Below are 27,899 nucleotides of genomic sequence, written 5' to 3'. Positions count from 1 at the left end.
GACCTTTATATTAAAGACCATTATATTAAAGACATCGTCCCAAATCTCCACAAAAACGTCCCAGATCCTTCACCCGAGCCACTGAAGTTACAATATTTTATTTCTAATTTGAAAACAAAACAAGACAAACCTTAAATGTTATTTTATCACATGTCAACAGTTACAGTTCCAAAGATCTGAAAGCAAGAATAAGTAAAAGACAACAGTATAAAAAAAAAAAAAGGAAAAAAAAGAAAATCATCGTTAAGCTTTTTAGTCAATAACATCAAATCATTGTCATCATCTCTGTCAAACAAGCCCTTTTTGATAAAATAAGTGATAAAAGTGCTTCAGTGGACGACGGGGACACGTTTCGGAAGCCTCGGAAAAGATAATGTGAGTAAATAAGATGCTGTAGTTTAGATTAAAAACATAAAAACAGGTCAAACAAAAGGGGGAAAGAAACGACTACTGTGATAAGTTAGATGATTCCATGTCCGAACTAACTGCAGGACAATAATGCAGGCACTTACTTATGATGTTAGAGACTTAAAGCCACACTGCGCAACTGTGGATGCGATATATTTCAGTAGAGCGGTTCTTTTATGGGTAAAATACAGAATGTCTCTCTCGTCATTCGTTTATAGTTGATCTGGTGACCTGGGATGTTCCGCAGTGTGGCTTTAAAGGGGGTTCAAACGGGTTCATTGAGGATTTGGCATGTTTTTCTTCCGCCTCACTCGTCTTGTGGGTCTTCGTTCTGCTTCTTGGGCAACTGTAAAGAGAGAGAGAAGAGGTTAAAGGTCATCCTGAAGACCCTCGTAATCGTAAGAGCGACACACGATTCTGACAAACAGCTGATGTTTTATAACACAGCGCGTCTGTCGTCTCTACGGCTTCAAAAACTCACCCAAAATCCGCAAAGACAGGCCTGTGTTTGTGAGCGCGGGATAACGTGTGTGTCCCGATTGGTCAACGGTGTCAACAATGTCACAACACCGCAGCGCTAGCTTACTGCTACTACGAAGCTTCAACCGGGCTATAGTTCTGTCACATGGAGATAAAAGTTGGCGACAGGAAGAAGCGGGAAGTGTTTCAGTGGATTTAATAAGAAAAGGAGACGGGCGTCGACCTCAGGATGGAGGAGACAGCGGAGGAGACGGAGGAGAAAGCGGGGAGGCTAGCCGCCGTTAGCAGCGAAGTGAAGCTAAACAGTTCGTCTCCAAACTCAGTAAGTGCGGCTAAACTCTGTTCGTGGTTGAAATGTAGCTGGAAAAGGTGGTTGTGGTGAACTTTTGGTGATATAAAGTTGTGCTGTTTCGTGTGTGGGGCTGTGGCCATGAAATGAGTTGTTTGTGCCGCTGGTTTAACAGAGAAGTGAAAAAAGGAGGCGCGGCGGTGTTTTTCTGTCTTTATATGTCATTCACATTTGTGTCGGTAAAATCACCCACGTTTCTCCCATGCGTCCAAAATCGGGCTTAAAAATCAAACATGTTTGATTTCCTACGACTGGAGTCTAGTCGCGTCTTTCTACCGCCCACACTACACGATTCCAACAGTCCAGTCGTGACCCCCCCACACTACACGACCCCCCCACACTACACGACTCGAGAAGACTCGGCACGACTGAGAAGAGCGAAATCGGGCATAAAAGTCGTGTCGTGTGAGCTGACAGAAGTCATTTACTGAACCCCGTGTGGCAGGAGCGCCATTGTTAACGTCCAAATGATACAACTTTCTTGTCACTGTTTCTGTCGTCACATCCGCTCTGTTCTCATTGGCTGCTGCGCTTCGGTCGTCCCACATTAGTCCCGCCTGTTTATTAATTAATAAACATCGGAGATTAGTCTGGATGCCAAGCTACAAATAGCCTCCACCACAAACCAAAGTGTTTTGTTCCAGTACATAAAGGGCTGAATTGCTTTCTCAGACAGATTTTAAAGTCACACTGCGGAACATTTCAGGTTAAACGTTATTAAGACTCGACCCCGAAGACTCCACCCCGAAGACCCGTACCTTTGTGACGAGGTTCCGTCTGCTGCCTCGGGCCTCGGTTCCTTCAGCTCTCCTGTAAAAGCAGATCACACGTGAGCACCAGAAGCTGCGTTAGCTAAAGTGTGTGGTCGTGCGTGGTCGTTGCGTGGTCGTGCGTGGTCGTTGCGTGGTCGTTGCGTGGTCTTTGCGTGGTCGTGCGTGGTCGTACCCTCTTTGAGACGCCCCTTCAGCGCTCAGGTCTTCAAACGGCTGCTCGCTGCTGGAGGGCTTCCTGTGTCGGAGCTGCTGAGGCCACATGCTGAGCTCCGTCGGCGTGTCCTCGTCTAACCGGAACAGCTCCTCCGATACGTCTGCTGGGGGGGGGGGCAAAGGGAACAGCCTCCGTGAGTCCACTTCCAAACCACCGTGTGAGGACCACCAGCCTTACCTTGGTGTTTTATCCTGCCGGTGAAGTCTGGAGACGTCTGGGCCGGGAGGTCTTTAGGCGAGGGGAGTCCTTTTGTAGATGTGGTCATGTTGTTCAGCTGGAGCGAGGTCTGGGGGCGCAGGTCGCACTTATCCTGTGGCCACAGAGAAGGACCGCATTAGAGCTGGGGTCAATACTGGACGAGGTAGATTAATAAGGTCAAAATGGGGATCTGGCAGTGTGTGGCAAAGACGGCTGTAGTTAGAGAAGCACCATCTGTGTGGAGTGAGAGACTGACAAGGCCGTGGGAACCCAGGGTGCTGAGGGCGCTGCAGCACCCCCTGGTGGATAGTTTGTGAACTGCATGCAATATCAACCCCTTAACTCCCACCTGCTTTACCCCAGTCCAAAAGCTTCTGGAAAAAAGGTGTGAAAATAGCGACAAAACTGAGACGAAAACAAGGATGAAAATGTGAAAAAAGTGAGGAAAAATTGATAAAAAAGTGACAAAAAATAAATACAAAAATGGACAAAAAATGGACAAAAAATTGATAAGAATTTGACAAAGAAATGCGAATAATTTGACGAAAAAGTGACAAAAAATTAACAAAAAAGTGAGAAAAATTTGACGAAAAATGGATGAAAAACTGATAAGAATTTGACAAAAAATGCAAATAATTGGAAGAAAAACGGAGAAAAATTTGACGAAAAATTGAGGAAAAAATGGACGAAAAAGTGATACGTATTTGACAAAAAAAATTGAATAATTTGACGAAAAAGTCACGGAAATTTGATAAAAATGAGACGACTGCCCAACAAAAAAAGTGATGAAAAAATAATCTGATGTGAGGATAAAGATCCATTTAGTTTTGTAGGTCTTTCAAATGAGGCGTTACACTGGCCTACAGGATTTGGGTAAAGCTGAACTGGAGAAAATGCTCTCGGTTCAGGCGGGGGTTAAGAGGTTAATAAATAGGATTTATGACAGAAATAGAATTTTGGGGGTACATTTTGTCCCTCAGCGCCCCCTAACTAAAATATCTTCCCACGGCTCTGCCTCCTGACAGGATGTGTGGAGTGAGAGATGACCTCCTGACAAGGCCGTGGGAACCCAGGGTGCTGAGGGCGCTGCAGCACCCCCTGGTGGATAGTTTGTGAACTGCAGGCAATATTAACCCCTTAACTCCCACCTGAACCGAGCACATTTTCTCCAGTTTGGCTTTACCCCAGTCCAAAAGCTTCTGGAAAAAAGGTGTGAAAACAGGAACAAAACTGAGACGAAAACAAGGATGAAAATGTGAAAAAAGTGAGAAAATATTGATAAAAAAGTGACAAAAAAATAAATACAAAAATGGACAAAAAATGAACGAAAAAGTGATAAGAATTTGACAAAAAAATGCGAATAATTTGACGAAAAAGTGACAAAAAATGTACAAAAAAGTGAGAATAATTTGATGAAAAATTGAGAAAAATTTGACGAAAAATGGACGAAAAACTGATAAGAATTTGACAAAAAAAATGCGAATAATTTGACGAAAAACGGAGAAAAAATTGACGAAAAATGTGGAAAAAATGGACAAAAAAGTGACAAAAATTTTACAAAAAATGACAAAAATTTGACAAAAAAGTGAGAAAAGGTTGACGAAAAATGGACGAAAAACTGATAAGAATTTGACAAAAAATGCGAATAATTTGACGAAAAACTGACAAAAAAGTCACGAAAATTTGACAAAAATGAGACGACTGCCCAACAAAAAAAGTGATGAAAAAATAATCTGATGTGAGGATAAAGATCAATTTAGTTTTGTAGGTCTTCGCTTTCAAATGAGGCGTTACGCTGGCCTACAGGATTTGGGTAAAGCTGAACTGGAGAAAATGCCTCAGTTCAGGCGGGAGTTAAGAGGTTAATAAATAGGATTTATGACAGAAATAGTATTTTGGGGGGAAATTTCGTCCCTCAGCGCCCCCTAACTAAAACATCTTCCCACGGCTCTGCCTCCTGACAGGATGTGTGGAGTGAGAGATGACCTCCTGACCAGAGTGTGGAGACATGTCTGACCTGATGGTGGAAGACCACAGCCTCCTCCAGAGCCACTCCACAGAACTCACAGGGGATGAGTATGTCTCCCTCTAGTGGGCTGGCCGGGGGGCTGTAGGAGCTGGGGGACAGAGGCCGGGGGTACTGGGGGAATGAGGAGAACATGGAGGTCAGACGGCTGGGCTGACTGGGGCTTTTGAACACGAATCTGGGGCCGTCCCGGGCCGTGCCGTCCTCCCTGGGCGGAGACGAGGTCTGTTTACTGAACGAGGCGAAGGCGGAGGCCGGACTGCAGCCGGTCTGAGGACAAACACAGAGAGAGGGGTTTTCAAACACTACACAACTCGAATACAGATATCTATCGCTTTAAACCAGAGGTGCCTAAAGTACGGTCCGGGGGCCACGGTGTGAATTTGCACACATCACCAGAGATGGTAGTTTTTACTGCAAATGTAATTAATTATTCTACACAACTAGCATCAAAAAGTAATATTTTTTTCTGAGAGACGGAGCTGCATTAAGCCTCCAAATCTTAATCTTAAAGAGGGGGTATTCTGCTTTTTTCAGTCACACAGCTCCAGTCTATATCACACTACAATGATGACAAACCTCCTGTTGGTCTGTAAATGCAGTAAATTAGAATAACTGCCTTGTATAAAATGTCTCTCTCAAAATGGCTGTAGTGAATGTCTTGAAATAGGCCTCTGTCTCTTTAAGAACCTCTGAGCCTTTAGACACGCCCCCTCCACACGCTGTCTGTGGCATCAGTGGGGAGGGGGTTCTGCTGAGGAGCAGTGGTTGGTTACTCGGCTGGTGACGAAAGCTCGGAGGCGTCTCCAGGAGGTGGGGGCGTTCCTAGGAGGACTCAGGCAAACCTATCCCTAAAATGGCCGCCATCAGAGTTTTTACAGATTACTCAAAAACACGTGAATGTGCCAAGGCAACACTTCAGGCATGTTTTTAATGAGGGAGTGACATAATAACATGATGGAAAGCTTGAAAAAGTCCATTTTGCAGAATACCTCCCCTTTAAAGGTGTGAGCCGCAGTTAGAACCGCTCTTAAAGGCGTCCAGTTTAATGTTTCACTGCACTGACCACCGGTTTGTGGCCCCCAGTGCAGCACAAACTTAAAAATGCAGCCTTTGGTGTAAAATGTTTGGACACCCCTGTTTTAAACGCTGCGTGTCAGATTCTTTTATTGTTCATAAATAATGAAAGAGGGAGTGAGGACATTTTAAAGGTTTTATTTGTAGGGGTGTAACAAAGCACAGTGCCGCGGTGCTAAAATCTGACGATATGAATTGTGTTTGTCTATATTTGTTAATATTTAAGCTCTGTGGCGCGTGTCAAGCATGTGTGTCATCATCACTAACCACTAAACTGAACTGGCTGTAGACTCTAACCCTGGTTCAGCTGCTGTGAGTGCACTGCTTTTTTCTTTTATCTTAGAGCACTGTTTCGTGTGTATTGTGAGCCCTAGGGCACATTTTTTTTACAAAGCAGCTTTGGGAAAAAGCTGTCGCTATTCTTCCTGGGGTCCACATATTAAAAACAAAAAGAAATACATTAAAGAAAAAGAAAAGTACATTAAGATACAAAAGCCACGCAACAATGTATACAATATATCACTGCATCACAATTCATAATCACTACTTTCTTGGCATAATTTAACAATAATGTCTCAAATCTCAAGAAATAGTTAGTATATTTTCAGTTCAGTTCAGTTGTAGATAACATTTTTTCAATGCCGATTTAAATGTTTTTATGTTTACGAGCATAGTTAGATTGTCAGGTTGCATATTCCCTCTGCACATAAATGTTTTCTGAGCACTGTTTGAATGTACTTTTGGTAAAACAAATTTCCCCACTAAGGCGTGTCTAGTTGGATAGTCATGTTTATCTTTGCTAAATAAGTCTCTGGTAAAGAATTTTGGGCCGCTTTGATGCTATTATATTTTTGAAGAAAGACAATAATGAATATGATAATCTATCTTTTACTGACGACCACTTGAGTCGATTCAGCATGACTTTGGTGTTGGTTGTATAATGGCAGCGTAACACCAGTCGAGCTGCTCGGTTTTGTACGTTCTGTAGCCCTTTGACCACCCCAGCTGCAGAGTTTGACCACCCCAGCTGCAGCGTTTGACCACACTATTGGGCAACAGTCAAGATATGACAGAACCAGAGCTTGGCTTATTTGTTTAGTTGCTTTCCATGTAAAACAATGACTTTTTGTGTTCGTCATGTGCATTAGTCCTGTACATCTTCTTCTAACGGAGAGACCATTTCCCATTTTAGTAATTATGTTGTCCACATGTTTCTTCCAGGATAACGTGTCATCTAAAGTGATACCTAAATGTTTTGCCTCTTCGACCTGCTCTACCATAGTAGCACCTACTGTGAGATTTAACACTGGATTTGTTTTTATTAGGGAAAATGACAAAGCATTGCCAGTTTTATACTGAGATAATTATTATTACTGAGTGAGTCCTGCAACGTAAACCAAAATGTTCACCCCTACGTAGTTAATTGTGGTCCAAACTCAGTCCAGCTCGTCACACAGGGATGGGTTCATAAGCTTGTTTCATAACTTTCAGGCAGCCCTGTGACGCTGAAGTATCTTTAAGTGATTCGATGTTCGATTTAAACTCTGTACGTGATTTTAAGGTTACACGCCCGGCCTTTAAATGGAAGCTGTGGCTGCGAGAGTCGTCAAACCTGGTGCAAGATGAGATCGTCTTCTGGAAAGAGCTCCTCGCAGAACTCACAGGGCAGCATGATCTCTGTGAACATCAGAAGAACTCTAGTGACCATCACATAATATATTCAGATCCACACGTATGTTCTTTATTAGAGCTGCACAATCCAATCACTCACAAACTGCCACAAACACAAACAATCTGTGCATTTATCATTTCTAATGATTTGTATCTATTCAAGTACCAGGAGTAATGAAAGAGTGTGATATTTAAAAGCATTTTGAAATGAAACAGGGAAACTTCTGCATCTTTTGTGCAGCCCTGATGTGACTGGCCACATATTAAAGCCCAAAACCATTACATACATGAATAATATTCTGTAGTGACACAAACACCGACATGTAGGGCTGGGTACGTTACATCATTTTTTAATACCGATACCTGAACGATACTTTAACACCTATACTAAAATATTTGTCATCATAAAACAGATTAATAATGCTACTTTAACCCTTTTCCTTCCATTTTATTTATTTTGCATTTGTATTATTTTCAATTATTTATTTTCCCTCCAAATTTCTCTCTAAATTTTCCATATATTTTCCACTTTTTCCCCCAAATTAAATTTTTCTACTTATGACACTTTTTTTTCTTCCATTCCCCCCAATTTTGCCCCAAATTTTCTCTAAAATGTTCGCAATTTTTCCCCATTTTCCCCCCCAAATTCACCCATTTTTTTCCTATTCTTTCCCAATTTCCCCCTTTTTAATCAAATGTTTCAACTTGTCTTTCTCTTTCGACGACCAACGGCATGAAAACTTGAATATAAAGCTGTTCTATTTCTTTTCAGTACCTGCTTCAGATACTTGTATGTTTTTGATACCAGTAGCACCTAAACCTTTTGTCCGACACCAGCCCGGTATGGTTTACCTGTACCCAGCTCTACCGTCCCGTCCCTCCCGCCCCTCCCGTCCCTCCACTGACCTGCCGCCCCCGGGTCCGGCCCCCCTCCCGCAGGAGCGTTGTTGTTCGGTGGAGGCAGGAGGGAGCAGTGGGAGTTGCTGACCGGTCTGTGGTTCCAGATGGAGGTCCACGGGCTGGGCTCCCTCCCCCCCGGCCCCCCGGTCCCCCCGGTCCCCGCCGCCCCCGGGTCGCTGTCGCCCTGGAGGCTGAGGGCCAGCATGTAGTCCAGGCCGGAGGAGTCCTCGTCCAGAGAGTTCTGTTGGGGCCAGAGCCGGCTGCTGTGGGGCTCGAAGTCACTGTCCTCCAGCACTGTCAGAAACCACAGAAGAGGAAGAGGAGGGTGAAGGAACGGTTCCCCGGGACAAACGCTCGGAGGGACAGAGAAAACCAGCCAAGTTTAACTAAGAAGATCTCATATTTATCCTAATGTTGGGATTGTTTCTCTGGTCCATAAGGAACAACATGAGATATTCTATTATACTTGTAACTAGGGACAGCCGGGATCAATGGGCTCGGAGGGCGAAGACCCTCCTGTCATTTTTTGACAAGAGAAAGAACAAGTTGTATTACCGTAAATGCTCTAATACAGGCCGGGGCCTTTATTTACTCAAGGGCATCTAGGACCAGGCCTTTATTGGAACCAGGCCACAATTAGAGACAGGCCTTTATTTCTATTTGAGCAAAACGGACGACCAGGAAAATGAAGAAAAACGAGATTTGTGTCCATTTGCACCTAAAATATTAGGTTCATTTATTAATGAACATTTCAAACCCTCTCCCAGCGGCTGGAACATTGACGCCTTTTATTTTGTCGGGACAACAGGAAGTGTTTCGTTGCTGTTAGCGGAGCTTTGACATCAGTGTCACTGCAGGTTTCTGTTTCGTTTTTACCGCGGACCGGATTATTTGTTGTTATCTCGTGTAAAAGGCGAGCTTAGACGGAGCGTTTGTGTTTGTGATCGATCATGAGACTGACCCGAGAGAAGACGAGACACTCGCGCTGATGGGAGGAGTTATTTTGAGGCGTGGGACTGACCTGCACACGGAGCAGCTGGACGTGCTTTGAAGACGCGATGGAGCCTTTATTAAAACCCTGGAGGGTCACACGACATTTGTTGCTTTCCCTGTTTCTACAAATAGTCACTGGAGGTTTGAAAAGTGGCTAAATCTGTGTCAAAGTTACGCTCGGATCAGCTCCTCCGCAGCGTCCCCCTCGGCCCGGGTTCCCGTTTGTTACTTCCTGCACGTGAGTTTTCATTTACACGAGTATGAGACAAATTCCTAACATGGGGAATATTTCTACTGCTATAGTTTCTAATAAAAACCCTGGCCTGTTTTAGAGACCGGCTTTAATTTGCCTCCGCCAGCCGCGAACCCGGCCTCTGTCGGAGACCCGGCCCCTGTCGGAGACCCGGCCCCTGTCGGAGACCCGGCCCCTGTCGGAGACCCGGCCTCTGTCGGAGACCCGGCCACTGTCGGAGACCCGGCCACTGTCGGAGACCCGGCCACTGTCGGAGACCCGGCCTCTGTGAGAGACCCGGCCACTGTCGGAGACCCGGCCCCTGTCGGTGACCCGGCCACTGTCGGAGACCCGGCCACTGTCGGAGACCCGGCCCCTGTCGGAGACCCGGCCTCTGTCGGATACCCGGCCTCTGTCGGATACCCGGCCACTGTCAGAGACCCGGCCTCTGTTTGAGACCCGGCCGCTAATGGAATACAGGCCAATATTAGAGAATTTACGGTATTTTATAACCCTTGGTCTAGAGGCAAAACAACCTGGATATTAGAGTAATATTCACAGACTGTGCTCCATGTCCTTGTGCCAAACAGAAGGGCCAGTCCGCCGAATGGGTGCCATTTATGTCCCAGAAGAATTGTATGTATAAAAAAGCATTCAAATCAAACAGCGAATACATATATATTTGCAAATTAAGGATATATTATTGAACATTTTAATAACATTGTCTAAAAGGCTGAAAAAGTAGTAAAAGTGATGAGTCCCGGCTCTAATGTTACACTTTACCATGAAATATAACAGATTGTAAAACATTTGCTTCATTTAAATGTACATTTGAATCATGTCCTGGGTTTTGACTCAGTCCTGTTACACATTACCCCGTCTAACACAAACGCAGCGTTTCAGAAGTCACATGTTCAACTAAAGGTCACATTAGTGTGACGTTCTCGAGGTCGTGGGAGACCAACAGGAAGTTTCTTTCACTTATATGTCGACTGAAACTGTGCCAAATCACTGAAACGCGCTCGATGTCCACACGTTATTAGCGTCAATGCTTCATGTTTTGGCTAATTCTATGCTAAAATCTCAGTCCTGTTACTCATAATACATTTCTGAGATTGACAAAAATATATTTTGAATAGTATAATAGGTGTATTACTAGATTTAATGTTGAAAAATGGCAGCAAATGGCAGCCGTTGGCGGAATGACCCACCAGATCTGCAAACGTTGTCGACGTTCAAAACTGTGGTCACTCTGGTCTGGAGTTACAAACTACTCAATAGTCAGGGACCCAAACTCTCAAAAGCTCTTTAAATTGGGTTTAACCTGACACCGTCTGATATATGTTTTATTTGTGTTTTTTCGGTTAACTTTGACCCTAAGGACCAATAATTGGAGGGTCTGCTCTGCTGGAAATATTGCGAAAAAAAATTGTGGCCATTTTAGTGCATGCACCCTGCATTTTTATCAGAAAAATGTGAAAAACGACTTTTTTCCCTCAAATCCTCAGTGGGTTGAGTAGGCTGTCAATAAATGCATTCCAGATACACAGAACACATGTGCTGAGAACATCCACTGAAAAAATCGCTCTAAAAACACATTTCTACACATTTTTGCATCAATTTAATACAAAAAAATGTGGCGTTTTCTCACTTTTTTCCAATATTTGTATCTTTACTTCATTGGCAATCAACTATTCCACCCAGTTATGGCATCAGTCAATATGCCATTATTTTAAACAGACTGTAGACACATTCCACAGAAAAAATTATCAAAATCCAACCAACATTATTGGATCTGTGATGATTTAAAGACCAATAAGTGACCGACAGACTCAGAACCTCAGAACTGTCAAAAGTCACTTTTGACACTGGTCCATATTTTGGTTTAGGCCATTTCCAGCCCATTAGATAATGATTTACACCAATGTATTTGGTATCAGTGGAAAGAAGACATTGTCATGTTTCATTTGAGCCCAAAGGTGCTACTCTGTAACAATTGCCGTGGTAACCATAGCTCCTCAGACTCAAACGTGAGAACATTTTTTCACAATTTTCACAAAAAAATGTTTTACTACGTTTAACGCTGTTTCTTTCAGGAACATCACAGACACAAATCTGTGATACTGGGAAACTCTCTAGACTCTGAGGATTCAGGAAATGTATAACATGTCAGAACTTTCTCAGCTTATGGCCTCACTGTGAGCCATGAAGTAAAAGAATGTCCACCTCATATGAGCCTCTCCCATAGAAATAAGCCTATATCTGCCAGGTTGGAACAGCTGGTGGGACTTTCTGACCAGGACAGGCCAAACGTAACTTGAAATTACATTTATAAAAATTATAATTATTCTGTATCATATAAGCTGTATCTTAAATTGTAAAAGAAAAAATATATGTCCGTATTCTGTAGCCTTTAACAGTACAGGTGAAACTCGGAAAATTAGAATATCGTTCAAAAGTTCATTTATTTCTGTAATTCAAGTTAAAATGTGAAACTAATATATGATATAGACTCATGACAAAGTTGCATATGTCAAGCTTTTGTTTGTTATCATGATTATGGCATTTTCAAAATATTCTAATTTTAGGATTTTTAATTTGTGTTTTTTACAAGCTGGGCCATAATCATCCAAAGTATAATGAATAAAGGCCCTACATACATGTCTCACTTTGCATGTAATGAGTCTATCATATATTAGTTTCACAGTTTACCGTGTGTTTCGCCCCATTAGGCGCACCGGAATACAAGGTGCACTAATTAATGCTGGTTTACCTGTAAACCTGTAGGTGTGTAAACACAGCCAGAAGTTGATACAAAGAGCGCACCAGGACATAAGGCGCACTGTTAAAATTAAAGGCTTTTATGTGCGCCTTATAGTGCGAAAAATACAGTAAGTTGAATAACAGAAATGAATGCACTTTTTAACGATGTTCTAAAAGAAGCTACACTCCACAGGATATAAGTATAAGTAAGTGCTTTGTCAGTGTATAATTGTACACTGACATTGTGTTCAGGTGTTGGGTTAGCAGAGCAGCTGCTGGCCCTTCTGGGGCCCTAAGCAAAAATCCACATGGGGGCCCTACAGTAGCATCCCATGGTTATTCGGCAAAGGGCGGACCTATTTACGGCCAAAAACAGTTCCACTGTACAGTAAAGCAGGGCAGAAGTGGAAAATAATGACCGCAATTCAATCAATCAGAATCACTAAGCACTAAGCCATTGTCCAACTGGGATTTAGGACGACTACTGGTCTACAGGTCCTTCTAAAAAAATTAGCATATTGTGATAAAGTTCATTCTTTTCCATAATGTAATGATAAAAGTTAAACTTTCATATATTTTAGATTCATTGCACACCAACTGAAATATTTCAGGTCTTTTATTGTTTTAAAACTGATGATCTTGGCTTACAGCTCATGAAAACCCAAAATACCTATCTCAAAAAATTAGCATAATTCATCCGACCAATAAAAGAAAAGTGTTTTTATACAAAAAAAGTCAACCTTCAAATAATTATGTTCAGTTATGCACTCAATACTTGGTCGGGAATCCTTTTGCAGAAATGACTGCTTCAATGAGGCGTGGCATGGAGGCAATCAGCCTGTGGCACTGCTGAGGTGTTATGGAGGCCCAGGATGCTTCGATAGCGGCCTTAATTTCTCTATGGGGTTCAGGTCAGGAGAGTTGGCAGGCCAATTGAGCACAGTAATACAATGGTCAGTAAACCATTTACCAGTGGTTTTGGCACTGTGAGCAGGTGCCAGGTCGTGCTGAAAAATGAAATCTTCATCTCCATAAAGCTTTTCAGCAGATGGAAGCATGAAGTGCTCCAAAATCTCCTGATAGTTAGCTGCATTGATAAAACACAGTGGACCAACACCAGCAGCTGACATGGCACCCCAGACCATCACTGACTGTGGGTACTTGACACTGGACTTCAGGCATTTTGGCATTTCCTTCTCCCCAGTCTTCCTCCAGACTCTGGCACCTTGATTTCTGAATGACATGCAAAATTTGCTTTCATCCGAAAAAAGTAGCAGGCCTTATAGACTGTGCACATTCAGAGAACCAGAGTTACTGTAAGTTACTGTGCTCGTGAGAACCGTGTGGATTCAACTCCTCTTTGAGACAAAAAGGCCACAGACACGGCTTTACTCTCGTCTATCCATCAAACTACTGTCCTGATTCTCCGCTAGACACAACAAGAAAAGAGTTTAAATGAGTGTTTTAGCCGATGCCCCGAGTCCGCGCAGAGTAAACATGAGGGCAGCGCCCGGGACACGGGGACGTGATGCAGCCGCGGAGGAGCCGCGCATGAGGCGAAACGAGAACTGGGAGACAGACGGCCGAGCGGGACACGAGCGGAGAAGCACTCACGCTTTGGAAGGCGGTCGGTCTCTCCTGATCAATCACTTGCAGACTGCTCCGTTTTGGTGTTATATGTGGCGAAGTAGGCGGAGAGTGAGTGCGCGCTGTCAGAGCCTGTCCCCGTAACAACGCGTTGATTAATCAGTGAAACAACACGGTAGTTTGACTGAGATGCGGGGCCCTTGCAGCCGCGGGGGCCCTACGCACCTTGCGTAGTCTGCGTATAGGAAGAACCAGCTCTGTGGGTTTAGCCCTGAGTCGCTGCGACTGAGTGTGCTGCCTGACCAGCATGTTTTTGGAGATCAGGAGTACCCAGAGGAAACCTGGCAGCCTGCTCTCAGTGCTCCTGGGTTTGTCCCTGTGTCAGAGCATGGTGTCCTGCACTGGTCAGCTCCTCTTCCTCCTGTATTAATATATTCAGGCCAGTGCTAACAAACTTGGTGCAACTCAGAAACATCCATAGTGACCTTCCTGGGGTCATTGTGTACTTTGGGTCTTTCTACATCGTACACTCATATCCAGACGACCCTGTCGAGGTGATCAAGTCCTGCCTTGTGTGGTTCCATTTTTCAGCCACACTTGATCCACAACTTTTTACAATGTCTGAAATGTTCTTGATGGCATTTGTCTTTATATTAATAATATTTAATAATAATATTTTCAATGCTCTTTGGAGTCCAGTTTAGTATTTAATGTATTCATAGACTCCCAAATTTACCCTCTGCATTTGACTCATCCTTCAAGCCTCAGAGAAACCAGCAGGAGCAGAGCCATCCCGCTGCCTGTGGAGCTATCTCTAGATTTTGAGCCAGAAGCTAGGTTAGAAGTACTGAGGTGTTCTAGAGTACTGGAACTGGATTCTACTGGATTCTCGTCTGTGCAAAGCCCTTTGACCCAGGTTTGCACCCATCCATCCATTTTCTTACAATTTACCCACGGTCTGGTCATGGATGCAGCAGTCAAAGCAGAGATTCACAGATATCACTCTTCACGAACACTAATTCCAGCCCTTCTGAAGGAATCCCGAGGCATTCCCTGGCCACAGAGAGATATAGTCCATCCAATGTGTCCCCAAGCCACCTCATCTGGCCGCTCCTGACAGGAAGGAGCAGTGGTTCTACTCTGAGCTCCTCCCATGTAACTGCCTTACCCCAAGCCATCTTGTGAAGGTAACTAATTTCGTCCGCTTCACACTCGGCTTCAAACCAGAGCAGCTGAAGGTCCAACAGAACAACATCATCTGCAAACAGCAGAGATGAGATCCTGAGGTTCCCAAACCAGCAACCCTCCGGCCCCTGGCTGCGCCTAGAAACTCTGGTCATAAAAGTTACTTTTTATTTAATCATTCATAAAGCACATTTCTTGTGGGTAGTACAGATTCAATGTGCCAGCGAATAAAATAAATAAATTACACAACATTAAAGGGGCTATATCATGCAAAATCGACTTTGTTGTGCTATTTCCTAATCAAAAACACCCCCAGAGTGTTTTTTGGCTTCATTCTCACAGTTCTCAGCAATCCTCCTGAATCCTGCTCTGAGCAGCTCCGCCCTCTGCTGGAAAACCCGATTTTAATTTGTAAAAAAAAGTTAATTAATTTTAAAAAAAGAAAGAAAAGGAAGTGCCTGACACGTCCGCGCTGCCCCTGCGGAGAAAACAAACGCATCCCCTGAGTGTCTGAACAGACGTCATGCTTGCACTGAAGGATGTGAAAAAGGAACTCTTTCTAACCTACTCTGGACACGCCTGTTCTTTTTTCTGACCTAACGATAATGTCAGGCAGATGTCAACTCCTTATAACTGCATTATGAAGTAACTTCACTTATTGCTGTGATATTTATATTTATTTTACTGCTAATGTTGCATGAGCGTAGAGAGGGGGCAGAGTTAATTGAGTCCAAGTGTCTTGTCTTCCGGGTTGGAAATATAACCCCAGAAAATACTTATATTTCTCACAAATAGAGATACAATATATCATATAAATGTTTATAGTTTACTTTGGAATGAGTAAAATAGCATGATGCAGGTCCTTTATAACCAAAACTGAAATACATGAATATATATTTTTTTTTAAAAGTGTGACAATTTTAACATGTACAAAGAACTTAAACAACTTCAGAAAAGCGAAGAGAAATGGTTTAATCCAGTATGAACTGTTTTGTTCAGACGACTGCCACTGTGATTTAGTCCTGGACGAGCCCTAAGCTTTAGTTTTGTGCCGTGCATTAGTAATGTAGTAAACCAACTTTCGTGAACGGACTACATCAAATTATTTACTTTATTAATTTACTAAACAGTAAAAAGGCTGTTGTTCATTGTAAACATGTGGTTTATGGAAAATCCAGCTTCAGAGCAGTTTTCCTCAGCAAATACATTACCAACCACATTACTATCTAATGTATAACAAATGTGTAGTATTTTAGGCATAACCATGTGGTGTCTACAAAGACACACTGTTGGAATTATCTTGGATTCTTGAGGATTTTTTTTTTACAGATTTAAAGGGATGTATATTGGAGTGAAATCAACAGATGTATATTGTGTATATGGCATAGTAAAGGATAGATAAAGAGTGACATAATATAAAAAATAGATGAACAGCTTTATGTAAAAATACAGAACTGTTGTTCTCCATAAATGTAATTTCAAGTTACGTTGGGCCTGTCCTGGTCAGAAAGTCCCACCAGCTGTTCCAACCTGGCAGATATAGGCTTATTTCTATGGGAGAGGCTCATATGAGGTGGACATTCTTTTACTTCATGGCTCACAGCGAGGCCATAAGCTGAGAAAGTTCTGACATGTTATACATTTCCTGAATCCTCAGAGTCTAGAGAGCTTCCCAGTATCAGAGATTTGTGTCTGTGATGTTCCTGAAAGAAACAGCGTTAAACGTAGTAAAACATTTTTTTGTGAAAATTGTGAAAGAATGTACTCACATTTGAGTCTGAGGAGCTATGGTTACCACGGTAATTGTTACAGAGTAGTACCTTTGGGCTCAAATGAAACATGACAATGTCTTCTTTCCACTGATACCAAATACATTGGTGTAAATCATTATCTAATGGGCTGGAAATGGCCTAAACCAAAATATGGACCAGTGTCAAACGTGACTTTTGACAGTTCTGAGGTTCTGAGTCTGTTGATCACTTATTGGTCTTTAAATCATCACAGATCCAATGATTTTGGTCGGATTTTGATCATTTTTTCTGTGGAATGTGTCTACAGTCTGTTTAAAATAATGGCATATTGACTGATGCCATAACTGGGTGGAATAGTTGATTGCCAATGAAGTAAAGATACAAATATTGGAAAAAAGTGAGAAAACGCCACATTTTTTTGTATTAAATTGATGCAAAAATGTGTAGAAATGTGTTTTTAGAGCGATTTTTTCAGTGGATGTTCTCAGCACATGTGTTCTGTGTATCTGGAATGCATTTATTGACAGCCTACTCAACCCACTGAGGATTTGAGGGAAAAAAGTCGTTTTTCACATTTTTCTGATAAAAATGCAGGGTGCATGCACTAAAATGGCCACAATTTTTTTTCGCAATATTTCCAGCAGAGCAGACCCTCCAATTATTGGTCCTTAGGGTCAAAGTTAACCGAAAAAACACAAATAAAGCATATATCAGACGGTGTCAGGTTCAACCCAGTTTTGAGAGTTTGGGTCCCTGACTACAAGTATCCACAAAGCACAGACTGTTGTTTCTGTTGTATAAACGGTGAGTGACCCGACCCCCCCCCCCCCTCGTGTGCAGAGAAACTCACGGTGGTTCAGCATGTTCCTCGGGGCCACGTTCTTCCACTCGGCGGCGGCGTACGTGTTGAAGTGGTCGGTGGCGCTGACGTTGTTGTTCTTGGGCCCTCTGTCCTGATCTCGCAGGTGGTTCCTGATGGAGTGCGTCTCGAACCAGGACACGGGGGACTGCGGCTCCCCCGGGGGCGGGCTGGCCCGGCTGTTGTTGCGCTCCTGGGGAGGGGTGAGGCTGCCGCACAGGAACGGGTGCACGGCCTGCTCCCTCAGCATCACGTTGCACCGGCAGTGCTGACAGGGCTCGGTGCGGGTGCCGCAGTACTCCTCGTGCTCTTTGGACTGGCTGAAAACCAGCTCCAGGTCACAGTAGGGGCAGGGGACGAGCCGCTGGGGGCACTCGGAGCTCTGGAACACACACCGGGGGGAACATGTGGGTGACAGTGGGGCAAAAACAGTATGTGGCCGAAATCCAATAGGAAGTCTACTGCCACCTCAGGTCATACGAGTAACTGCAGCTTCTATATTAAGCTGGACCCAAAGTAACACCTTTCTGAGTGACAAGTAAAGTCCCTTTAAAGGGGGGGTATTCTGCAAAATGGACTTTTTCAAGCTTTCCATCATGTTATTATGGTTTTTGTTACATTTTTGTTGAATTTTTGTCACTTTTTTGTAGAATTTTTGTGACATTTTTGTTGATTTTTTGTCATTTTTTTGACATTTTTTTTGACATTTTTTTGTTGAATATTTGTAGAATTTTTGTAGAATTTTTGTGACATTTTTGTTGATTTTTTGTCATTTTTTGGACATTTTTTTGTTGAATTTTTGTCACTTTTTTGTTGAATTTTTGTCGCTTTTTTGTTGAATTTTTGTCACATTTTTGTCACTTTTTTGTTGAATTTTTGACATTTTTTGTCATTTTTTTCTTGAATTTTTGTTGAATTTTTGTCACTTTTTGGTTGATTTTTTGTCACTTTTTTGTTGAATTTTTGTGACATTTTTGTTGAATTTTTGTCACTTTTTTGTCACTTTTTGGTTGAATTTTTGTCACATTTTTGTCCTCCTAGGAACGCCCCCACCTCCTGGAGACGCCTCCGAGCTTTCGTCACCAGCCGAGTAACCAACCACTGCTCCTCAGCAGAACCCCCTCCCCACTGATGCCACAGACAGCGTGTGGAGGGGGCGTGTCTAAAGGCTCAGAGGTTCTTAAAGAGACAGAGGCCCATTTCAAGACATTCACTACAGCCATTTTGAGAGAGACATTTTACACAAGGCAGTTATTCTAATTTACTGCATTTACAGACCAACAGAAGGTTTGTCATCATTGTAGTGTGATATAGACTGACATCCCAGCCCCAGATTCCGCCATGACATAATAACATGATGTAAAGCTTGAAAAAGTCGATTTTACATAATAAACCCCTTTCATTTTTTTGTTGCTTTATCACTCTTTAGTCGTGTTTGTCGTTTCTGAAAAGTGTTTTCTTTGCGTTTTTGTCCATTCTTGTTTGTTTTTAAATCTTTGTCACCATTTTGTGGCTTCTTTGCTGTGTTTTCGTCACTCTTTAGTCATGTGTTACGTGGTATTTATTGTGTTACTGTTGCCTTTCTGGCACATTATGTCGCCCGTTTGCTTTTAGATATGGAGAAACTGTGCTCGGTTCATGTGGGAGTTACGAGTGAGGCAAACTAACTGAAGTCATGCCAATATTTCAGCATCGTTTTAGTCCTGCGTCTGTTCTGCTTTGCCAAAACGTTCTCAAGAAATTACTTAGAAAAGTGAAGCAATACCTGATGCACGTCAAAGAGGTTCTTTTCAATCTGCAGTTATTCTAATTTACTGCATTTACAGACCAACAGAAGGTTTGCTCATCATTGTAGTGTGATATAGACTGGTGCTATGGGATTGAAAAAAGCAGAATACCCCCTCTTTAAGGTGAGACGCTGCAGGTGAAAAGGGGGGAAAATAAATTTAGTGAAATCAATTTGAAACTTCTGCAGTAGGAGATTACTAAATGTGAAAAAAATGTAACCTCTAAACCATTACCCAAATCTAAAGGCTTCTTGACTGGAGCTTATAGGCCAGAGTCACGCCTTATTTGAAAGCAAAGACCTGCAAAACTGACTGTAACACATTTGTTGCCGCATTTTTGTTGTGTTTTGGTCACTTTTTCGATCACTTTCTCGTCGCTCTTTCGTGGCTTTCTTGTTAATGAGGGGATATTATGCTTTTTTTCAATCACATAGCACCAGTCTATAACAGTGGTTCTCAACCTTTTGGAGCAGGTAAAGGGGTTTGTGACCCCCCGTCCGGGTCACACCGTGAAAATAGGAACATTAGCCTACATAATTCTTCAAAAAGTAAAATATAAAACAAATGGCTGAAAAAAAATTCATCAAACTTCGAATAAATAAAGGCACTCTGGTAAAATAGCAAACACATGTTACAATGAAACATTAGATTATATGCTAATGAAAATATGTATATTTTATCTAAATGATCTGGCGACCCCACAAATTTGTCTCGCGACCCCTAGGTTGAGAACCACTGGTCTATAGCACACTACATTGATGATGCAACCTCATGTTGGTCTGGAAATGCAGTAAAATAACTGCCTTGAATAAATTTGCTCTCTCAAAATGGCTGTAGCGAACGTCTTGAAATAGGCCTCTGTCTCTTTAAGAACCTCTGATCCTTTCGGACACGCCCCCTTTGCCATCATCACAACACTACTGCAATAAATCTCCTCCACACGCATTGAAACTACGATCGATTTCCGGTGCATCTTAATTTTACTGTTGGAAAGGAGCTGCACCTTATCACAGGATATGATTTGACCCGAGAGTTCAGAGGCTCTGTGTCCACACTGAAGGAACTCCTGCCTGAAAAATACCTGCTGTTTGGAGGCTCTAGTCCCGCTTTGCTACTGCCATGCCCTATGGATCTTTAACTATACCCCATGGTCTACACCAGGGGGAGGCAACGTCAGGCCCGAGGGGCCAAATCCGGCCCTCCAGCAGAACCTCTGGCCCTCAAGATGATTTTGAGAAACATTATTACACAAATCAGAGAGAACTTTTAACAGTATTAGGGTTAAATGGGAGGGGAAAAAAAGGTAGAAATACTTTCAATACACCCAATTATGTACAAGACTGGCATTTGAAGGAAGTGCACAGGGAAAAGAATAATCATTTTAAGGAAGAAGTGACATAAATCTACTTGAATTAATAAATTAAATCTAAGGTTTGAGTAGATTTGGTCTGGTCTTAGATGAGATAAAACCTCTAGTAGTCGTTATTCTCTTAATTCAGATAATTTTGTGTCATTTCACCGGAAAATCAATTATTTGTCTGATTTTAAGTGGGTTTTATTCTTGTTCCATTGGCGCTGTAGCATTTGTATCTTGGATTAGTTCAAACCAACTCAAATTCAACATAGAAGAACTTTAATTCAAGCCATTTTAAGTCATTTATCTCATTAAAGATGGTCATTTTTCCAGTGTTGTGCTTTACATTGGGCTAATAATCAGCGGTTTCGGCCCTCGGTTTGTTTAAAATAAAGAAAATCCGCCCTCCGCCAAGAAAACTTGCCTACCCCTGGTCTACACTAGGATCTCCCCAGGGACATCTGTGCAGGTGGAGACTGGTTTTTCGAGGTTACCCCGTTAGCTTGTTATAATCGACTCCAGCTCATTATTGATGAAAAGTCTGCAATAAACCACACATGTGTAAAGCCAGGCTCAGTGTGTGATCACCGTAAAGGCTGCTTCAAGTAGTTTTTTTCTTTATTCACGTGATAAGTGCATAATAGGCTACTTGTTTCCTATGAATCGTTCCGAGCTAGGTGCTAGCGGCTAACTGCTAATAGCTGAAATGTGAGCACTAAACTTCAAAATCAACAAGCCCGGCTCAGTGTGTGATCATTGTTTAACGGTTCTTTATGTAGGTGGTGGTTTTATTACAAAAGTTTCAAAATATATTTGCAAAATAAAAATATACAATCTGTGACTGAATTTAAATACCTTGGATTGGTCCTCGACCCCCAACTAAAGTTTGATAAACATATCAAGAAAATCTCACAGACAATACAAAGAAATTTAAATTGTTTTAAGTTAATAAGACATTATATTCCAAACCAGGCTGCCCTATACATGCACGCGATGATATTCTCACATGTATCATACTGTATGACGGCATGGGCACAGGCCACTCCCTCAGTCACTAAACGTATTGGATCATTATACAATCAAGCAATAAAGATCAGGGACAAAAAAACAATCCGTTACCATCATTGCAATGTTCTCGAGAAGCATAAACTGCTAAGCTTTGAAAACTTTGGCAAGTTGTGTTTTCTCAAAATAATATTCAAATGTGTCAATAATCTTGCACCCGAACTACTCAGTTCATTTATACAGAGACAAAACAGTAATAGAGTCACCAGAGTCTGCCATTTCGTTCTCTAGTCCGAAGCTGTGGAACTCACGACCCACAGAACTTAAAACCATATCTGAGTTTAAAATGTTCACTTCTAGGGTTAAGTCCTGGCTAAAAACAAACCAAAGCTGTGCCCATTTGTAAATAGCACTGAGTCTGTGTGAACGTAGGTGTGAGCGTACACAGTGTGTGTGAGTGTGACTGACAAAGTTTTATACAAATGTTGTATTTATGTATTTTATTATTGTAAACTGTGTAGAAAGGCCCAACCAGGGACATGAGCTGCGAATTAGCACCAGCTACAAGCTCTTCATGCATCGCATCAGCTGCAAATATTAATTATAACTATGTTGATTGTATCGTCCCTGATAAATAAATAAAATAAAATATTGACTTTAGTCGTGCATATTTCTCGTTTTCACGTGATGATGGGAGCTTGTAGCATTAGCTTTTTCCCGAGGGAATGCTATCAGGGCATCATTGAGGCCCAAACACATCCCAGCGCAGATCCTGCCATGACATAATAACATGATGTAAAGCTTGAAGGTCGATTTTACATAATACCCCCTTTAATTTTGTTGTTGCTTTATCATCACTCTTTCTGTCACATTTTGGAAGTGCTTTCTTTGCGTTTTTGTCCATTTTTGTTTGTTTTTTAATCTTTGTCACCATTTTGTGGCTTCTTTGCTGTGTTTTCGTCACTCTTTAGTCATGTGTTACGTGGTATTTATTGTGTTACTGTTGCCTTTCTGGCACATTATGTCGTCCGTTTGCTTTTAGATATGGAGAAACTGTGCTCGGTTCATGTGGGAGTTACGAGTGAGGCAACCTAACTTTAGTCATGCCAATATTTCCGCATCGTTTTAGTCCTGCGGCTGTTCCGCTTTGCCAAAACGTTCTCAAGAAATTGCTTAGAAAAGTGAAGCGATACCTGATGCACGTCAAAGAGGTTCTTTTCGATCTTCAGGCCGCACTTGCACAGGACCTGAAGCGAAAGCAAAAGCCTCGTCACGGTTTCGCTATTACACAATGTTGCCAGAGACATTCCAGAGCAGGTTAATGGTCCTGAACCTGAGAGTGCTCCTGCTGCTTGTGGAGGTGCAGGTCTGACCGGGGAATGGGCTCCTGGCACACGTCGCACAGGGCGATGTTCCTGCGACAGTGGATCTCATGGGTGGTGAAGTTCGCCTCGGGAATGTCGTGCTTGCTACAAAAGAAAGGATAAGCAGATAAGCGGATGTCAGAGCAGCAGCGCCGCCTTATCAGGGAAGTATTTATGTTCCTGCACACTCACCAGTTTCCACAAAACTGAGTATTTTCGTCTGCCATGCTGATTCTTTTCCAAGGAATGTCCTGAAGAGAGAGATGAAGGAGGTTTAGTGAGTCTTACTGTATTGTTGTTGGGCACTAGCTAGGGATGGGCGATGCCACATTTTTTGGAATCGATACGATACCGATACTTTTGGGGTCTTTTTTGTCGATACTGATACTGGTGAATGTATTTCAATCAATATACATTTCTAAAACTGGTTGTTTCGGTTGGTCAATTCAAATGATATTACTTTAACTGGTTAATTAAACAATGCTAATGTGAAATTAAATACATAAACAACATTTAAAATTAATACTTAAATGACAAATAGAACCTAAACCAGAATGATAGGACTGGCTCAGTTTAATCCTTTGCTGTTGTGACTGTTTTGACTCAGAACAAAGAAATAAATCATCCTTTTGTGTTGATAATTGCTGCCCCGCCTTCCTTTTACATATGTAAATTAGTATTGATACTTTTTGCCCAATATCGATACTTAAAAAGTAGCCGTTTGGTATCGATATATCGATACTTTGGTATCGATCCGCCCATCCCTGGTACTAGCTAACCCCATCCATAGACTAACATGAGCTAAAATACAGAAAAAAAGTAGAGAAAAGAGCTTTAGAGTAACTACTTGTAAACAGATATAAGAAATTGATTTTTTTATTATTTTTTTTAATCGTAGAGGTTTTGACGACACAATCCCACACAGTGGCTCCCAAAGTGGAGGCTGGGACCCGTCGGAGTGTCCCCTCGCATGGTCATTTTGGGGGTCGTGGCCTGGAAAGTTCGGTTACCCTTACTCTAAACCAGACATGTCAAGCTGGCGGCCCGCGGGCCAAATCCGGGCCCTCACTTGTAGAGCATAAATTCCTGAGGATGTCAAAAACAAGGAAGTCTCTAGCAAGGGGTGTTGAAAAACATCGATCAGCCGATATATCGTGATATTACGTCGTGCGATTCTCGTATTGATCCAAAAAGTATTGATATTTAAACATCTATTTTTGGAGAAAGCTTCATTGCAGCGTCTCGCTTCAGTCCTGCACTTCTACTCCCGCCCGCTGGTCGAATAGGGGTCCCCCGAGATGGACCACTTGAGCGCCTCCCGCACCCGACCGGACCCCCCTTCCCGGAGACTGACGACGCACCTTAACGCACCCACTACTTTTAGCCTTTTGTATCCCCCTTATTTATGCCTTTTTAAAGTATGTTTTAACCCTGCTTTTAACTCAACTACATTAAATTGCATTTTATCCTTTTTAACCTGGTTTTATTATTGGCTACACAACACCACCACTCAGCGCTCTCCAGAATAGGGACTTAAACCTGTGGCATGAACAATAACTCCAGTATTTTAACTTTTAAATCTCCATTAGTTTACAATTGCTGCTAATCCCATGATGCTTTGCGACATGACGTCACATTCCCAAACTCTATAGAGCTCCACAGTCCCGCCCCTTGCAGTCCTGTTGCTCCGGTCCGGAAGCAAAAAATCCCCGTCTACACGACCGTCGATTTTCCCAAAATTCAAATATTAAGAGTTTAACGTCACCGCAAAAGCTAATCAGCGATGTAGCAATTCGTGACCATAAAATGTTTCATTTCAATCCAAAAAGAAGACGACATGTTAAAGAAAAGGCAAAGGCACAAGGCTGTGACATCATTCACTTCCTGACTATAGAAACTCTGTATCCCAAGAACCTTTGCAACATCGCGCCCGCTGGTCAAGGCAACCAGGTTTTCACGGGGAGTTTCTTTTACTTTGCAGACAAAAGTTCTATATTATTTCACTATTAAACAATCTGAATCCTGCTAATTGGAATAAAAATGATGGTGGTTCGTTTAATTGGATCGTTGGGAACATTTTTCTGACGTTTTTCTTACTCTCAGTGTTAGACATGGATAAAACGTCAACTATCTGCCTGCATTATGTTTGAATACATTGTTTATAATATGTTTTCTACATTACAATAAATAAAAACGTGTGGGAACGTGAAGCTCCACCAATCAAAAGCCTCGTAGTAGATCATGGGACTCCCGAGCATCCTGGGTAATGTAGTTCTAGGACGAAGGCTCGCAGTGAAACTAGATGGATCTCATACGTTCTTTTTTCACCTGCGTCTGACTTTATAAGACTTTATTCCAAATCGGTCTCAAAGCAAGGGGGATTTTACTTCCGGACCGGAGAGGAGGCGGGACTGTGGAGCTCTATTGTAAACTAATGTAGATTTCAAAAGTTAAAATACTGGAGTTATTGTTCACATTAAAACACTTAAACACCACAGTGAGTTAGATGTTTTTATCAGTAGTGACTCAGCAGCTAAAGGAGTCGTTCCACGGCTATTTTCTCCACTTTTTATACTGTTTTTAGCTAATGTTAGTCAATGGAAATGTATGCTAACAGCTGCAAAGATGGCGGATCTCCATGGTAACTGGAATTTCCCGAACTCTATTACATTATTATAACCAGGACGTTTATGTTCACTGGTCAAATCTTACTACTGAAAGTTTCACGAGCCTCAATTCAATTAACTGGGATATTATTGCTCATTTTTGATCAATATAAAGAGGATTGTTATATGTAAACTAACACAGTCACAGTAAAAACATACCATTACACGGCCTAGACAAGCTACACTGTGTATTATCCGTAAACCATAAACAAAACTAGGTGGATGCAGATAATGACACTCAGAACTAAAGGCCAAAGTGACCAGTGGGGGTAAAATAAAGCTAATGTCGAGCCTTGATTCTGACAAACCCCCCCCAGGATCAGAGTCAGTCTTAGCTCAGGTTTAGATGAGGATAAGAGCCGCTGCCCCACGGAAGGAAACAGATTTTCACTCATATTGTTCGCAACAAGTGCAGTGACAGCTCAAATGCTACGAAGTTAGCTGCGGTTAGCATATAAAACGTAGCAGTTTTTATCCCAACATTCCTGCAGTGAAACACACAAGTCGCTACACTGAAATCATACACATTAAAACACGTTCGTGAGGGGCATTTGTTTGGCTTTCGCTGCTAGCAACAGCCAGGCTTACCGTTAGCAAACACAGCGCGCAGCAGCCGCAGAGCTAGCACATGCTAACAGCAGGCTAACACCAGGCTAACGCGCAGAGCGGCCCCTCCAGTCCCGGGAAAGCGTCAGGTCAGGCGGCTACAGCATGTCCGCGAACGTCCCCCCCGGTAATGCCGAACATCGGATCAAAATGAAACTAAATCGACTTCGCCTCACGGGGGAAAAAAAAACAGGTTCCGATTTTCTTCGCAGGCTAAACGTCAGCGCAGGGTTTGCCCCGGGTTTGGCTCCGCAGGTTCGGGGTAGAGGAAGAATGTGAACGGAAATGTGTTTGGATATGTGGATTTCATTATTGTGCGTTTACAGTGTCAGAAAACATGAACGAGGAGAGTTTTTGGACCATGAATGATTTGTGATGTTTTGACACATAAGGAGACTGTGGGGTATGTTAACCTGGAAGACAAAGCTCTGGGCGAATTTAGAAGAACGTCTCTCATTGGCTACTGTACACAGCGTTAGCACTGATGAGCCATTACTGAGCTTTTGGTTTCTTTTGGCCTCTTGGGTCGAATTATTCATTTTTTCTTTTGTTTATTAATTATTATTTTAATGTAGAACAATGTGTATTGTAAAACGTATGCCATGTGTCACCTTTGTTTATAAACATAAATAAATAAAGGTATTATTATTATTATTATTATTATTATTATTATTATTATTATTAACCCGAGAACTCCATGACCGGGTGTTTTTCACATGTGTGTGATGTTCCTGATCTGAGTTTATCTGAGTGTCCTGGGTCTCTGAGCTTCAGCTTTGTCCTGGACATCTGATGGCCTGCGTGTTTCTCCTACAGGCACATGTTTCCATAGTGATGAAGGTCGGGGAGGGTTAATGTATTTATTTATTTGTTTGCTCCTGTGTCTCCGCCTCACAGTAAGTGAAGAACAGAGTTATTTATATTTAGTTTCTCTCTCCTGAAGGACACTGAGCTTCACCAGAGAAGTCTCACAGATCCAGGAAACTACTTTACATCTTCATTATCACATTTTTTAGGAATTTTTTGTTCCCAAATTCCTAATTTTCCAGTAATTTTGGATCATTTTGATCTGGTCCTCTCATGAGGCTTTTCTTTCACTTTATTAGACATGACACAGTTTAATATAAAAGACTCACATGTGTCATGTGTGTCATGTTTTATAGATTTTGATGAAGTTCTTTTTATCGGGTGGATTATCTCGGGTAACAATTGTTAGTGATGGTGTTATGGATTTGAGCGATAATGTTCTAGGGTCAATAGTAATAATAATAATTATTATTATATAATCAAATATACTAATGTAAGTATTATTTTTGCATTTTTTTAATACAGTATGTAAGTTGTTTGGACAAACCCATGTTTAATCATTTTTTTTGTGCATCGAAACTTCAGATAATAAAAATAGATGAGGATTTGAACTCAAGAGTTTAAGGAAATAGGTCAAGTTTAACCTGGTTATGAATTTAAATTCTGTTATATATTATTTTACTTTCACTTTGCACAGTCAGTGTCATAAGAAAAGGTTTTATTGCCGTCAAAGTGCAACTGTCTGAACCCAGGACAATGTTCCAGCTCAGGTTTCCTTTGACACGTGTAAGTGGTGGGACTCGATTAAAACATTTTGATCGAGTTAATTATGGCCTTTGTAATT

The 27,899-nt window shown here is 42.0% G+C and overlaps 1 protein-coding gene across 2 annotated transcripts; it reads right to left on the bottom strand.

Annotated features, from left to right (window-relative positions):
- Positions 1-135: 135 nt before the first annotated feature.
- trafd1 (TRAF-type zinc finger domain containing 1) lies at positions 136-26,280 on the bottom strand. Of its 2 annotated transcripts, none has more exons than XM_079552520.1 (12): positions 26,231-26,280; positions 23,169-23,227; positions 22,946-23,081; positions 22,806-22,859; positions 17,458-17,848; positions 8,103-8,390; positions 7,138-7,202; positions 4,440-4,718; positions 2,402-2,534; positions 2,183-2,327; positions 1,996-2,047; positions 136-754 (listed from the first exon to the last, which is right to left on the bottom strand). In XM_079552520.1, the coding sequence occupies exons 2-12, from the start codon at positions 23,201-23,203 to the stop codon at positions 716-718; spliced, it is 1,617 nt and encodes a 538-aa protein (XP_079408646.1). In that variant the 5' UTR covers positions 23,204-23,227; positions 26,231-26,280; the 3' UTR covers positions 136-715. The 2 variants fall into 2 exon arrangements, with proteins under 2 accessions (XP_079408646.1, XP_079408647.1); XM_079552521.1 differs by having other exon boundaries at positions 2,183-2,324.
- Positions 26,281-27,899: the final 1,619 nt, after the last annotated feature.

The sequence above is a fragment of the Gobius niger genome, assembly GCF_951799975.1.
Source record: "Gobius niger genome assembly, chromosome: 1".
Classification (NCBI taxonomy): domain Eukaryota; kingdom Metazoa; phylum Chordata; class Actinopteri; order Gobiiformes; family Gobiidae; genus Gobius; species Gobius niger.
Note: the sequence above shows the minus strand (reverse complement) of the source record. Positions and strands in the feature narration are given on the sequence as shown.

What these genes read in the sequence shown, in the direction of transcription:
- trafd1 (XM_079552520.1), bottom strand. Translation starts at nt 23,203, where the DNA reads ATGGCAGACGAAAATACTCAGTTTTGTGGAAACTG. An exon ending in ACCTCTTTGACGTGCATCAG is followed by an intron (nt 17,849 to 22,805) that starts GTATCGCTTCAC and finishes TGTGTGTTCCAG; the next exon opens with AGCTCCGAGTGCCCCCAGCG. An exon ending in CTGTGGTCTTCCACCATCAG is followed by an intron (nt 2,535 to 4,439) that starts GTCAGACATGTC and finishes CTGTGGCCACAG; the next exon opens with GATAAGTGCGACCTGCGCCC.